Source organism: Geotrypetes seraphini, chromosome 1 (genome assembly GCF_902459505.1).
Source record: "Geotrypetes seraphini chromosome 1, aGeoSer1.1, whole genome shotgun sequence".
NCBI classification, from domain to species: Eukaryota; Metazoa; Chordata; class Amphibia; order Gymnophiona; family Dermophiidae; genus Geotrypetes; species Geotrypetes seraphini.
Genome location: NC_047084.1, coordinates 69,128,092 through 69,144,525, shown reverse-complemented (window position 1 = coordinate 69,144,525; position 16,434 = coordinate 69,128,092). Strand labels below are relative to the sequence as shown.

Below are 16,434 nucleotides of genomic sequence, written 5' to 3'. Positions count from 1 at the left end.
AAATGCTAAGGCATCCATTATATTTTATGGGCGCCTTAGCATTTAGCGTGCACTATAAGAACCCCTTAGTGTTTGATTCCTAGTAGGTACTGAAATATATTAAAAATATGTAATGAGTTCTCCCGTTGTCCTAATTAGAATAATTGACTATAAATTAAGACTATAAGTAAAGGAATGAGCTAGAGGAGGGTGGGAATGAAGACTAAACCAGACCTTCCTCTGCCTGCCAGAAAGTTCAAGCTTAAAAACTGTAGAACTATAAAAGGCTTTTATTCTATGGAGACTAGTTAAGTAAAGTTTGCTCTTTTAAGATCTAAACTGTCTATATAAGGGAACCTTCAATTTAGCTTTTTTTATTCCCAAACGTTTTTTTTAAAAAAAAAGTCTTTATTCATTTTAATAACATACAAAGTGCATACAAAAATACAATTGGCACCAAATAACAGTACTTATTACTAACAATAATAATATAAACATCTTCCTCCCCCCATCCCTCCCTCCCAATCTGGATGTGTGTGAAACTCAATAAAATGGAAGGCTTGAACTATTAATTGGTGGATACAAAATTTGCTAAAGGGCCCCAAATCTTATTAAAATATTTACTATAACCCTTTTTTTCTGAATTCATACGTTCGTATCAATAACATAAGCATAGGGATTCCCATCAAAAGATGTGATTCAGTCTATCGCAATTCTTCCAGTTTTTTGTGATCATTTGTATAGCAATCCCAGTCATTACAAGAAGTAATTTATTCTCAGCTGCAGAAATTATGGACTTGAGTTGCAGTATAGTTCCAAAGAGAACCACATCATAAGACATGGACATGGAGGTACCCAATATCCTATTAATTGTAACCCAGATCGACTTCCAGAAGCCTAATATTTTTATTCCCAAACTTATGGAAGCTCAGAGCAAAATGATGTGCTCGTATACTTACCCAGAGATCTGTTTTCTACTCCTTTCTTCTCAGAAAGATGTGTCCTCCTCTCTTGTCCTCCCTCTTTTCTCTCCTCTCAGAAAGTTTTAAAGTTGACCACTTTTATACAAATTACAAAAATGTTTGACATTGTATGAATTTTTTTTTCAAAACAGTCAATGAAAAAGTGCAATTTCCAAGCATATTCTGTAACTTTTTTGTGGGTGTTTGTATGGGCAAATTATGCAAGTACACACACTTAGGGCTCCTTTTACAAAGGTGCGTTAGGGCCTTAACACGCGGAATTGCGCGCGCTAAAATGCCACGCGCACTAGCTGCTACCGTCTCCTCCTTTGCAAAAGGAGCCCTAAATGATAAAATATGAGGTTTTTGCGCTCTCTGGCTATCTTAAGCATGGTATAGAGATAGTATAAGTGACCATATCTTAAATATAATGTTTTTTTTTTCTACTGCTTGTGTCAGTATTGTAAGAACATAGGCACCTACTTTTCTTTATTTCTGTGAGTTAGGAAGTCTAAAAATAATAACACAGTTGTTTGAAGGGCAACAACTTTTTGAAGTCAATCATTTTTATTAGGCAACTTTGCTAGTAAAATCCTCCTAGTGGAGCTTAATTCATTCTTTGACATCATCCTGTAATGCATAGGGTTTCGATAACAATTCAACCTTTCTGTAAAATGGCCACAACATAACTTTTTACATTTGTACACAAAATGGTGCGTGCGTACAATTGCTGAAGAACAGTAGAATGTTTGATTTGTAAATGTTAAAAAAAGAAATAAACGATGCACATTCATATTTTCCTGCTTGTGTAATGCTTTGTAAAGTAGTCTGCAGATAATGGTTCCATTTTAATCAATTCAGAAGTCAGGGAAGCAAGATCAGGTTTTACAAGTTTCTGGATAAAAAGGACCGAACGACCTCCTGTGAGAGGAAGCTGTGGGAACTCTGCTCCTCTGAGATGTTATTTGCCGTGATGCTCAAGCCCAAGCTGAAACCTAAAACATTCAGTGAAAAGGCACAGACTCTGCATTCATTTCCTTTTTATTCGATTCCAGGCTTTGTACTAAGAGCACCAGCTCCAGAGGGCCTGCCTCGCTATGACAATAGGCTTTCTTTACAGGACAGCAATTCAAGTTTCCCTTACTCTCTTGTTGCTCGCTACCATCGTCCTTATCAATTTTCGCTCTAGTTGGTTGTTTGGGCTGCCCTATAAAACTGTAAGCACGATAAAATTCAAATGTGTCAAAATCTTGAAAATGATGTAATAATAATCCCCCGCTTTTACAAAACCATGATAGCGTTTTTTAGCACAGGTCAGCGCGCTGAATGCTCTGTACTGCTCCCGACGCTCATAGGAACTCTATGAGTGTCGGGAACAGCGCCGATTATTCAGCACACCGGCCTGCGCTAAAAACCGCTATTACGGTTTTGTAAAAGGGGGAATTTTTCTATTGCCATATTTATATACATTGGACATTTAGGAAAGCCTATGGAAATATCTTCAGTAGCTCCATTTCAGCAGTCATTTTGGTTTAATGCATACCTTTTGAGGTGGCTTTTTCTGTACTAATTCGTAGAAGAGGAAAAAATAGAAACACATTTTATTTATTTAATCAAATAACTTGCTCTTTAGAGCCTAGGAGTGTGCTATGTTCTTGCTACTGTATTGGCTTCTGCCAAGAAAATAATTTTTTTTGTTAGGTAGTGATGTGATTTATTGAAGCAACCTAATAAAAATCCACAGAAGACCTTTCTTAAGAGTTATAGCACTGTTTGAGTTAGATGTTCTTTCCTATGGGCTGGTTAAACTGTAAAATCATTCAGGAAATTGTTAGGTCTTCCATTCTTTATTGCATCATTTGAGTAATCATTTCAATTCTAGGAAAGAAAAAATCTGATTCTTTGCAAGTTGTGACACCTTCTACTGGCTGCACATAAGAATTACATTGAAAGAAATATACGGTTGAAGAGCTTTTAAGAATGTATAATATCTCAGAATAAGCAGAGAAGGTACCAGAATCTACAAGGAACATAGACAGGACATAATAGGATTTAATAATTAGGAAGGGGCTCAATTTCTCTGAAAATGTTTTGCAAAATGGTGTTTTTTTGAATAGGACACGCTGATCAGATATTCCAAGCATGAAGCATATGGAGACTCCATTTATTCCTGTCCCTTCATTCACAGACATGTCCACAAACACCTTCACCTTCAGCAGTCTCATATTGCTGCTCAAGGTCGGTGTAAGTCTGGGATGCACACAACTCCTTTACCTCTTATAAGAATTAATTTGAAAATTTCTGAAACTGGACTGGACTTCTGGAAAGGTAGGAAATCCAGCTGCAACAAACCTACTTATTTTTCTTTATCACAAAATATCTTCAATATGTTTTGGCAGTTTACTCCTATTTTTAAACCTGCCTAAAATTCCCTGTGCAAAAGCCATTCTAAAGAACATTTTTTAAAGGTATTTATATACTGCCTATCAAGCTTATCTAAGTGGTTTACAATCTTGTACTCAAGCATTTTCCCTATCTATCCTGGTGGGCTCACAATCTATCTAACGTACCTGGGGCAATGGAGGATTGAGTGACTTGCCCAGAATCACAAGAAGCAGCATGAGATTTGAATCCACAACTTCAGGGTGCTGAGGCTTTAGCTCTAACCACTAGGCCACTCCTCCCACAGATTTCCTTTCAGGGACAATGGCATTTATCTTTGTGGAAGTTTTATTTTGACATACTCTAATGGCTAGAAGCAGGGCAAAACCAAGACTGAATCATACACTATGCGACCACCACATGGTGCCTCCTCTTCACCCATTGCACCACAATTCATAATTGAAGTCAATGAAAGGGGAGCAATAGTGGCATCCCTACCTCACTTGTGCCCTGAGCAGTCACAACTCTTGCACAACCCTGGGTACAACACTGCCTAGTAGCACATCTCTGACATTCATATCATCTATCTTATAATCTATTTTCCTTACATTCACATATTTATTTATTCCATTTATTATCTGCTTAAAAAAGCCTAAGTGGCTTACAATAAAACATACATATACATCTTCACAAGCTTCAAAATGACCTATCAATTTTGACCTTCCTATCATTGTCTATAAACCCAGTTCTAACAGCATATCCTGCCATACTTCCTTAGAAAACATGAAAGCTTGTATGAAAAACTGAGTTTTCAACAGTTTTCTAAATTGCAACATTTGTGCACAAACGTATTGATCCTGGAATGGTATTCCGTAATACAGGTCCAATAGCAGAAAATGCAGCTTTTGCAGTATGTCTGTATCTCACTTCCCCACTTCTCACAATGCAAGGTTTTCAGATCTTAATGACCTTCTAGCCTTATACCAGCCCAGACATCCCTGCAAATAACTAGGTAACTGATCATAAACTGCTTGGTGAGCTAATTTTAAAATTTTATGCTGTACACAACTGTGTATTGGTAGCCAATGGAGGTTCTTAAGTATTGGTGTTACATGTTCAAACCGAGATTTTCCCACCGATAAACATGTGGCAGAATTTTGCATGATCCATAAGGCTTTCATTTTTGTTGCAGACATCCCTATATAAATTCCATTACAATAATCAAGTTTGGACAATACCATACTTTGTAGGACATCTCTAAAGTCCATATTAGACAAAATCTTTATCTGCATCAACATTTGCAATGCGAAGTATGCCATCTGAATAACTCTAGTTACCTGAGCATCTAATGTTAATTTTGAATTCAAGACCACCCCCAAGATAAAGATCTTTTCTTTCACCACTATCGAATGTTCTATCAGGTCAATATTTGTAGGCCAAAATTGTTCATTATTATCTTCCAATATTATAAATTCTGTTTTTGCAGTGTTCAGAACAAGACCCTTATGCATCCATTCCTGAATCATATTCATTTAATGGTTTAAATCAGACATCAATTGCTCACCCCGGTCCTCTATTTGGGAAAAAAAATTGAAGATCATCTGCATAAAATCTATATGATAACCCATGGAATCCAAAACCTTTCCCAAGGGAACCCAAGGTTTTACACATGCTCAGAGGCTGTTATAGGGGAAAACACCCTCCAGGGATTCAAGAAACGGTTAGATAAGTTCCTGCTGAACCAGAACGTATGCAGGTAAGGCTAGACTCAAATAGGGCACTGGTCTTTGACCTAAGGGCCACCATGTGAGCAGACTGCTGGGCACGATGGACCACTGGTCTGACCCAGCAGCGGAAATTCTTATGTTCTTATGCTCAAGTTCTATGCTTTACAAATACATTCAAACCCATAATAATAAAGGAATATTCTCAGTTACTAATAAATAGTAGGAAATCTAGGGAGACATATAAATCCTCAATGTTTTTAAACTCGTGTAAGTACACGTTCATCAGTGCGTGACTGTGATTAAACCACAGCATTTTGCAAATACTAATAGAAAAATCTGTCCTATCAATAGAAGCTTATTTAAGCTTGAATTTGGAGAATGAAGGGGACACCATTAGCCATAGCAATTTGCAAAGAATGCCACTATTCTTATCACCTGAGCATGAAGGCTGCCAAAAGGGATTACCTTGTCAAATTAATAAATGTTGGTAATAAGGAGGTAATTCTCTAACAGGCATCCAGAAGATATCTATGTGGCATCAGTTCTGTAAAGAAAGCAGGTACCTACTTTCCTTTATGAAATACTAGCTTAACAGTTGAAATATGCACCTAAGTATGAATTCCATCCATGCTTCGCCCAGATTCTACCTATGTGTATACCTACCTGTTTATGCATGCATTTATAGAATATCACTTAGATGGAACTTGGCTGTGAACTTGGCTTCTACATCAAAGGTAGGCACCAGAAATGTAGGCCTGTAAAACCCTATCTTTAACGCAATGAATATATACATACCTATTATTCTAAACATTTAAGTAGAGAATGACACGGTGACAAAATTCATCACCGTTCCCGTCCCTGCGGATAACCGCGGGAAATAATCCCATGTCATTTTTTAGTGTCTATCTCAACCTCAGTCCTTCTACAACAGCATTCTTCAAAGCAAAGCTTGTGGGTCAGTGGTTGTGGCCATTCATACTCTGATTCTTATGTGAGCCAAGGATAATGAAGCCATTGTGACATCACTGATGTGATTGGCTCTTAGACACTGGTGGAATAATGCATTATGACATCACAATATCTGCTCTGGATACCAGAGACTGTCATTCTGTAGTGTCTTTTTCAACCTCAGTCCTTCTACACCAGCATTCTTCAAAGCAAAGCTTGCGGGTCAGTGGTTGTGGCCATTCATACTCGGATTCTTCCCTCTCTCCTTAAAGAATGACATGAAGATGGTTTCCCGCGGTTATCCGCGGGGACGGGAACGGTGATGAATTTTGTCACCGTGTCATTCTCTACATTTAAGCACACAATCGGCATGTAAATGTTTGCATCCACTTTATAGAATTACTCCCTAACCATCCAAAGAAACGTTTCTTGATTATCTCTTATCTGTCTGCAATTGATAATAATGTGCTTCTTTTCTCCCTGGCAGCTGCTAGTGCTAAATAATAATAATAATAACTTTATTCTTATATACAGCCAACAATCTTGCGACTTCTAGGCGGTTTACAATGAAGAGAAACTGCACAGACATCGAATTACAGAGTGTAGCAGTGAATATCTGATAGTAGCAACAATAAAAATAATAACAACAGTTTATATACTGCAGGACCGTGAGGTTCCATGCGGTTTACAATGAATTAGAAAAATTCCATAAATTGAAAGGAACATTCATAGTTAGAGATTAGAGGTTAACAGTTTACAAGATCTAATTTGGGGAGGGATTGCGATGGGGGCTATTGTCCTGATTCGTCACCTAGGTATTTCGAGAACAGGTATGTTTTTAGGTGTTTCCTAAATTCACCATAATTGTTTGTGTGTGTAATTAGTTTTTCCAAGTCTTTGCCCCATAAGGCTGCTTGGTATGATAGAAGTTGTTGATGGTGTCTCTTATATTTGCATCCTCACCATACATGTTTCCTCCAACATTAAAAAAGCTGGGGAAAGCTTTTCACCTCCCAATAATGAATCAGTTCCCAAGTCTTCACACCTCACGCCTACCTTTATCACCCTCTCTGACTCTTTCACATCGAGCCTTAGTGTGCAACCTTGGCTAAGTTTCAGTCTAGCTACTAACATTTCCCCAGCCAAAGCTATAGTTACAGTAAAGTTTTAATCCCTGCACCTGCCTCCATACTGAAAAGAGTACTGCGTAAGAATTCTCCTTATCTCCTATTCAAAGAAACGACATAGTGGGGTTCATCAACTATCACATTCTTTTTATGTCCAGTAGGAAGACAGGGGTAGGGAATTCCCTTACTAATTTTGTGAGGAAGAGATGGTTTTTTACATTTTAAAATATGAATGATGGGAAGGAAGGGGGCTGATGGCCATAAGGAGCATTTTTAAAGAGAGAAGGAAAGGGATCTAGCAGCTCATACAGGTATTTTTTGTACATTTAAGATAGAGAAGAGAGAGGCAAGGGGTCTAACGCATTGGTTCTAAATTACACAAACCCAAATGACCCAGTTACAATCGCAGCAAGTAAGAACATCCGAACATAAGAATTGCCGCTGCTGGGTCAGACCAGTGGTCCATCATGCCCAGCAGTTCGCTCACGCAGTGTCCCTCTGATCAAAGATCAGTGCCCTGAGACTAGCTCTACCTGAGCATGTTCCGGTTCAGCAGGATCTTGTCTAACTTTGGCTTGAATCCTTGGAGGGTGTTTTCCCCTATGACAGACTCCAGAAGAGCGTTCCAGTTTTCTACTACTCTCTGGGTGAAGAAGAACTTCCTTACGTTCGTACGGAATCTATCCCCTTTCAATTTTAGAAAGTGCCCTCTCGTTCTCCCTACCTTGTAGAGGGTGAACAACCTGTCCTTATCTACTAAGTCTATTCCCTTCAGTACCTTAAATGTTTCGATCATGTCCCCTCTCATTCTCCTCTGTTCGAGGGAGAAAAGGCCCAGTTTCTCTAATCTTTCACTAATCTTTCTCTAATCTTTCTCTAATCTTAACCATTTCAGTCACTCTTCTCTGGACCCTTTCGATAGTACCGTGTCCTTCTTCATGTACGGCGACCAGTGCTGGACGCAGTACTCCAGATGAGGGTGCACCATGGCCCGGTACAGCGGCATGATAACCTTCTCTGATCTGTTCGTGATCCCCTTCTTTATCATTCCTAGCATTCTGTTCGCCCTTTTCGCCTCCACCGCACATTGCTTCATCGACTTGTTGATCATAACTTCCAAGTCTCTTTCCTGGGAGGTCTCTCCAAGTACCGCCCCGGACATCCTGTATTCATGCATGAGATTTTTGTTACCTACATGCATCACTTTACATTTATCCACATTGAACCTCATCTGCCATGTTGATGCCCATTCCTCGAGCCTGATTATGTCATGTTGCAGATCCTTGCAATCCCCTTGTATCTTCACTACTCTGAATAATTGTATCGTCCACAAATTTAATCACCTCACTCGTCGTACCAATGTCCAGATCGTTTATAAAGATGTTGAAGAGCACAAGTCCAAGCACTGAGCCCTGTGGCATCCCACTGGTGACGCTCTTCCAGTCCGAGTATTGTCCATTTACCCTCACTCTCTGTTTCCTATGCTCCAGCTAGTTTTTAATCCGAGTATTTCACCCTCGATTCCGTGGCTCGCAATTTTCCAAAGTAGTCGTTCATGCAAAACCTTGTCAAACGTCTTCGAAAATCCAGATGTACAATGTCGACCGGGTCGCCCTTGTCTATCTGTCTGTTTACTCCCTCAAAGAAGTACAGCAAATTCGTCAAACACGATATGCCTTTGCGAAAACTATGCTGACTGGTCCTCATCAGTCTTATAGAGAGGAAAAGGGTCTCAGAAACCTGCTGAGAACCATCAATGCTCAAAAGGTCTAAGGCTTGTTACAGATCTCAATCACTGACTCTGAAAAACCTCTCATATAATCTAGTATGCAATATATCTATTCAAATGCAGTTTCCACATCATTAGAATTCACACTCTGCTTCAAAATTCATTTCATGATACAACATTCTTAATTCCAATAAACAATCTGACATATGTAACATAATTTAGTGTCAGCATACAAAATATGATCCAGAAAAAGATCAAGCGCTCATCTTAATCCACTGCTCTGGATCATATTTTGTTGTGCTAACACTTAATTATGTTATATATGTCAAACTGTTGATGCCTATTTTGAACTTTATTCTGGATGTAATAGTCAGCCAATGTAGAGTTCTGTAGTAAGGTTGTAGATGTTCAAATTTTCCAAGTCAGAAGATCAATCTGATTGCAGAATTTTGAACCAGCTATAGTGGGGTTATAAGAAATTTGGAACAGATTGCAAATGTGATGTTGCAGTAGTCTAGTCTCAACAAGATCAGAAATTGGACCAAGATCCGAAATGGCTCCATGTCAAAATATTTTCTTATGGATCTTAGATTTTTCATAGTCAGGAAAGATTGTTTAATTAGATATATTTTGTGCATGCTGGTGCATTGATAAGAGTTGTCTACTTCAATCCCTAGGATCCGTGAATGTAGGTCTAGTGGGAAATTGTTCCCTTAGATCAGGGGTTTCCAACCTGCGGCCCCATGAAGTATTTTGTGCGGCCCTGGTTGAGGGCGATGCACTGTTTTCCTCTGCTGTCCCCGGGTGTTTACCGTCTTGCCGGCTCCCTCCTCTGTCTTGCTGCAGCATTTGCACATTTGTGCGGCCCCAGAAACATTTTTTTCAGCCAATGTGGCCCAGGGAAGCCAAAAGGTTGGACACCCCTGCCTTAGATGGTTGGTGAGTATCTGGGGTCATTTTGAGGGCCTAGCCATATGGACTTTGTTTTGTTTTTGTTGAGTTTGAGGCAATGAGTGGAAATCCAGTTTCAATTATCAGAAAGCAGGTCTTGATGGTAGGGAGGGCACCGGGGTGGCCCTATAATGAGGCCAGCTGAGGCAACAGCCTCAGATGGCAGCTTTGAGGGTGCAGCATCTTGCTGCTGGCCAGCCTATCTGCTGGTGGGCTCTCTCTGTTGCTCCCCTTCCCGGCATCTAATGTTTTCACCCTTCTCCCCCCAATTGGCATTTTTCCCATTCCACCCTCCCCCTCTCCCCCCCCTGCATCTATCTTCAATCCTTTAATTTGTCGTAAAAGTTGCGGGTGGCGGTGATGATTCACAGGGCTACTCTGCTGATGGTCCCAGCATCTTCTTTCCACTGAGGCCCACCCCAATGGAAACAGGAAGTTGTGAAAGAGGGCGGGCCACAGTGGAGAGAAGACACCCGTCAGGCAACTTGTACTTGAAATTGAAGGTACATGCCGGGAGGGGGGGGGGTGGAATGAGAAAAATGCCAATTGGGGGGGAGAAGGGTGAAAGCGGGGGGGGTCAGCTCATCCCTTGCCTCAGGCAGCAGATTGCCTTGAGCCGCTCCTGGGAGGGCATCCACTATATGCGAGTTGACTGGCAGGTGACTGTAATGTTGTCAACATAGGTAAAATGCTTCACTCCAATTTGTTCTAAGAGCTCCTAGGGATTGCATAAGTAACTTGAACAGTGTGGGTGAGAGTGGGGAACCCTAAAGTACACCGCTTAAGGCAGGGGTGTCCAATGTCGGTCCTCAAGGGCCGCAATCCAGTCGGGTTTTCATGATTTCCCCAATAAATATGCATGAGATCTCTATATATGCTAATAGATCTCATGCATATTCATTGGGGAAATCCTAAAAACCCGACTGGATTGCAGCCCTCGAGGACCGACATTGGACAACCCTGGCTTAAGGGATGCCAACTGTTTGAAAACTTAATGTCTTTTTTGACGGTATAGTTGTGTTGTGTTAAGAAGCCTTGGAACCAAATTAAGGTGGAACCGTGTAATCCAAAATGGCTTAAAGTTTCTATCATTTAGTCAAGTCTACTAGTCAAAAGCGCAGCTGAGGTTGAACTGGATGATAACAGCACAGTGGCCTTTGCACAGCAGTTCTTTACAGGCACAAACAGGAGAACATCCTCTTCAAAATGAATCATTAGACCTTTATTCCTCAGAGTTCCTCATTATCTAGCTATGTTCAATCCATAACTTTTTCGCTGTAAAAAGTAATATTTGGGCAGCATCAATTAATGTTTGCTTTGTGCTGTGGAGATTTGGTGCTTTGATTAATATTTTGCATACCTCTTAATCTCTAGGAATAAGAGGTTTTAAGAACATGTAATCTCTACTTAAAGAAGTGAGTTTTAAATTTACTACACCCCTTGCAGGCTTGATAGTATCACTTTATATTTATAGAACTGCAAGTGAATTTTCAAAGTTCAGGACTATTTGCATAATAGGTATTTTTATACCTACAAATTTTGCACTGTAAGGAGTCCTTTTACTAAGGCGTGCTAATGGATTTAGGCCCAGATCCTCTAACCAGCAGCAATTTTTTAGGCGCTGGTAGGCGCCCAAGCTCAGTAAAAAAATGCAGTTTACATGATGTTTTTAACTGGGTTTCAAGGCACCTACTGGCATGGCACTTAACACACACTAATTCATTAGTGTACGCTAAATCCATTAGTGTACCTTTGTAAAAGGACTATTGTCAGATGCCTGCTGACCCTGTCCTCTCATTACTCCCAACCCTACTTTTTGTGAGCAAAGATATCCACAGTGTTTTACGTCACAGAAGTGGAAGGTAATTTTCAATCTAGGTAACTATTTAATTGCCTGGGTAAAATCTTTACAATCCTTAATTTACTAAGAGTATCCATATATTTTCATGGATATTTTCTTTTCTTTTTGAAGATACTACGAGGGGGTGCTGAAAAGTTTTCAGCCCAACCAACTTCTTAAATTCTGAGCGTTATTTTATCACTGTAGCTGAAATGAGTGATATCTTACTTCATTAAGTGCCAATTTGCAGAAACACATTGGCATTGATTCAAATTATTGACTGAACCATATCCATGTCATTCTCTTCTTGGTTGGGTTGAGAACTATTCAGCACCCACTCGTAATGATTTGCTAATTACTTGAAATATACAGTTGCCCTGAAGTAAAATTATGCACACAGGTCAGACGTGGAGGGCCATTTTCGAAAACTCTGACTTGGGCATTTCCCACATAATGTCCAAAGTTAGAAGCACAGAAATGTCCATTTTTGAAAATATATATTTTTTTTAAAATCACCTAGTTGAACAGGACGTCCAGCCCTTAGGACAGCTAACTTTATACCCCATTTTTGACCAAAGAAATAACTAAGTTAAATCCAGGCCATTTGGACATGCGAGTGGCCATCATTATGATTGACCACATAAACATGCCAACAGAGCAGTGGGACACCTTAAAGGGCTCTACTGTGAACTTCATAAAAGGTGCCAGATGTACATCTCGCATAACCCCCTTATAATTTATGGTGAGCCCCCCCCCTTAATATACCCAACTGTCTAACACCCCAATAGCCCTTATGACTACAGGTGGCACCTATATGGCAGCAGAGTAGAGTTTTGGTGGCCTCATACTTTCCACCATCGAGTGGCTTATGAGTCTGGCTTCTCCTCTCCATGGTTCACTAGCCCATCTACCAGGTTACTTAAGATACCTGTGTAATGCTCTACTAGGATTCCCAATATCATGTGCTGCTTTTCTAGAGACAGTATGTACTGTTTCATTCAGATCTTTATGGGGTGAAAGGGGGTTATTGACCACTGGGGGAGTGTGTAGGGGCCATTATTTAATTCCTCCAGTGGTCATCTGGTAAGTTTGGGTACCTTTTTGGCACTTATATGCTTCTAAAACAGGTGTAGCCCAAAACGTCTTTAGTTCCATCTAGGATATCATAGAAAAGGTTTGATTATTGCCGCAAGACGTCCAAGTCTAACCCACCCAAAGCACGCCCTTAACACACCTCCAGAAAGATGGTTTCAAAAACTGGCACTTGGACAATCCCAGTGATTAGGACATCTCGTGCCGACTTATGACAGCTTTTGGCCATCTTTAATTTTTGATTATGAACCCCTTACTGCATAAGCACCATGTTGCATGCACTGGCAGATAGCAGGGGAGAACCTGTGCTATTGGCCAAAGCATGTGGCAGTGGTGGCCACAGTTTACAAAGAAAATCACTGAGGTGGCAAATCACTGCTTGTCCTGGATCAGTAGCATGGAATGTTGCTACTCCTTGGGTTTTGACTAGGTTTTAGGGACCTGGATTGGCCACAGTGAGAACGGGCTACTGGGCTCGATGGACCATTGGTCTGACCCAGTAAGGCTATTCTTATGTTCTTATTCCCCCACACTTCCAAGGTCTCATTCTCCCCTAACACAGACCCCCCCTCCCTCCCATATGGCAACACTCCCCCACCAATCAGATCCCTCTCAATAGCAAATTCCCCAATCAAATCTCCTTCATATTGGCTCCCCCCAAAGCAATCCCCTATACTCTGCCCCTCCACACCTGTGTCAGTGCTGCTCTGAGCTCAAAATAACACTAATGACCCCTAGTGATGTTCTCACGATAATACTGCTAGGGGGGCATTCTTCCATATAAGGTCTGAATGAGGGTTCAGGTATGGTTGTTTGGAGCCTTTGTTGGGAGTGGCTTATATTGAAGGGGCTTATTTGAGGAGATCTTGATAAGGAATCAAGAAGGGGGAGGCTGCTTTAGAGGGCTAGAGAGAAGATGCAGTTCAGGAGCAAGTCAGAATGCCCTGCCATGACAGACACATATCTTTGGTCTTTGTGACAGTCTCCTCTTTGCCAGTCATCAACTACATAGTCAATAATCCTCCAACAAATATCTTCATTATGCTTCAAAACTGACCATTGATCAACCAAATATGTAATCAGCATTTATGCTCATTTAGCCTGAGTCTCGTACATCTAGATGTACGTCCCACAGAGAGCAAATTATAAGGACATTAAATTCCATAGATGACAAAACTGGTTTTATGAATAGGTTCACATTGAGGTTTGTGGACTGATGATGAAAAATTTAGCAAAGGCTTGGAAAAATGGAATTTGCCTTTGTGGCTTTGAAGTCCATTCTTACACTGTTTTGATTGCGGAAGCTTCAGACTTTATTTTATATTCAACACGTTAAGCTAAACTTGATTGGAAGTAGATTGCTTACCATTTATCTTACTTTGTTGGCTGTTACAATAGATGTTTTCTTCTTTCAGGTGTGATTCTTGGATTTTCTGTCCGATCCTACAAATTAAGCTATCGGGAAATAAAGTACTTTGGTTTTCCAGGAGAGCTGCTAATGCGAATGTTGCAAATGTTGGTGCTCCCCCTCATCGTATCCAGTTTGGTTACAGGTATAAACATTTTTAACCAAATTTCTTCATAAGTGTATTTCCATCACATCTAATTTAGCAAGATAGTTAGCACTAATCTGTAACTGGAGATAAGATTGTGTGAGCAATACACCATGTATCATGCCCATCATGTTTGGCTTCATATATAGTTGGCATCGTAGTGACTTCACAACCAACATTTAAACATGGGGGACCTGGGCCTATACGGAGTGGGTAGGTGAGGCTGTGGTCACCATGTTGGGAAGACTGGATGGACATGAGGGTGTTTTTCTGCTGTGATTTACTGTGTGCTACTGTGTGAGATACATATAACTGAGATTACAAAGAATCCAGTATCCCAAACATTCCCGTATTCCCTCCATCCTACCCACCAACCAACACAAGTATAATCTAATGTGCTTTGGATTTGGGTTCCCTCTTCAGAAATCTCTCACTCTCTCGCTGACATGGAAACTATTCAAGAAAGGTTCTATAATTATACAGCATTAGTTTATAATATTATATGTATGCTAATATTAAGATCACACAAGAAAAAATGTGGTGCATCCTGAAGATGAATATTCATATTTGTTTATTTATTTATTTATTTCATTTTCTATCCCATTGTCCCCAAAGAGCTCTAGGGGTCTAAAACTAATATACATAATATACAGTTTACCGGTTACAATTTACCCTAGTTATCCTTACTGTGCAAGTTTTCCAATACAAGTTTTATCCTAATTGACACATAGACAGTTTACAGGTTGGATTTGCCATAGTTACTGTGCAAGATTTTACAATATAAGTTATCCTTACGTGACACATACTGGGTGCTGATACCAAAATACATTTCTTTATAATCCACTGGTCAAGGACAGGGGGGTTAGGTGAAGAGGTATGTTTTTATTGTTTTCCTGAGTCCTTCAAGGGATCTGATCTGCGGAGGCAGTTGATTCCAGTAGATTGGTATGAAGTGGGACTAGGAACGTTGTTTGGCAGTTTGCAGTTGCAGGGCACAACCAGGGAGTGTTTGGAGGCATATTTTATCCTGGGAGCAGAGGGACCGGTTCAGCTCATATGGAGGAAGCTTAGCCATTACGTAGCCCGGCGCCATGACATGCAAGGCCCTTGAAGACATGTTTGGCTACGGGCAGCCAATAAGCTGATGCTAGAGCCTGGGAGACAAGGTTGCGGACATGAAGGTTTTTTGTAAGCCTGATCGCTGTGTTTTGAACACACTGGAGATGATGTACATTCTTCGCCTTGAGACCATTGAATAGCGCATTGCAGTATTCCATGCAGGAGAGTACTTCACATAAAGGGAGCCAGATATCCATCTTACCATTACCCCCTTATAATTTATGGTGATCCCTCCAAAATATTCACCTACCACCCCAATATGGCTGCAGGTGACATTTATATGGCAGCATAGTAGGTTTTGGTGGCCACACACTTTTTACCATAGATATAGTAGTTTGAGCGGCTTATGGGCCTGGGTCCTTCTCTCCATGGCTCATTAGCCCACCCATCAGGCTACTTAAGACACCTGTGTGATGCTCTATTAACCTTTCTCATACCAGATGCTGCTGTTCTAGAGACAGGTATGTACTGTTTTATTCATATTTGGGGGGGGGGGGGGAGGTGAGTCCTCCAAAATTCTACTATATTGCTATATAAGTGCCTTCATTTTGTGGGAAACATCCAGTCAGACTTAGACGTCCTATTGAAAATGGCCCTTCAAGTAACAGAAACATTGGAAGAATAAGCATAATCACATGACATGGAAAACAATGAGTAATTTTATAAGTCCAACAAAGTTCAGCATCTCCATTGACTTTATATTCTTTGATTCTGGTGGTCCTCTTTTTTTTCTTGTCTTGCCTTAAGACAACTTGAACATTCATTCCTTCAATCTGTATTTAGCCATGTCTTCCTTCTTCTTCTCCCCATCCAGTATTCAAACCCTTTACCTTTATTTTTGCTGAAACGCATCTATGAAGGATAGAAAAATAATTGTCAAGGGTGTAAAGCTGGCACAATATATTAAGACTAGTGTTTAAGCCCTTTACATTAATGGGTGCTAGAATAGATTAGTCTGATCCAGTATGGCTATTCTTCTTATGTCTTATCCCCATATTCAGGCTCCCATTTCCCCTTTTACCTTC

At 40.3% G+C, this 16,434-nt stretch overlaps 1 protein-coding gene across 1 annotated transcript in view; it reads left to right on the top strand.

The window, feature by feature from the left end:
• The window catches only part of SLC1A3 (solute carrier family 1 member 3), a 219,880-nt gene that overhangs the window by 35,890 nt on the left and 167,556 nt on the right, over window positions 1-16,434 (top strand). The window contains exon 3 of the mRNA XM_033932783.1: window positions 14,153-14,290. Coding sequence (XP_033788674.1) covers window positions 14,153-14,290 — 138 coding nt within the window. The remainder of the gene's footprint in view (window positions 1-14,152; window positions 14,291-16,434) is intronic.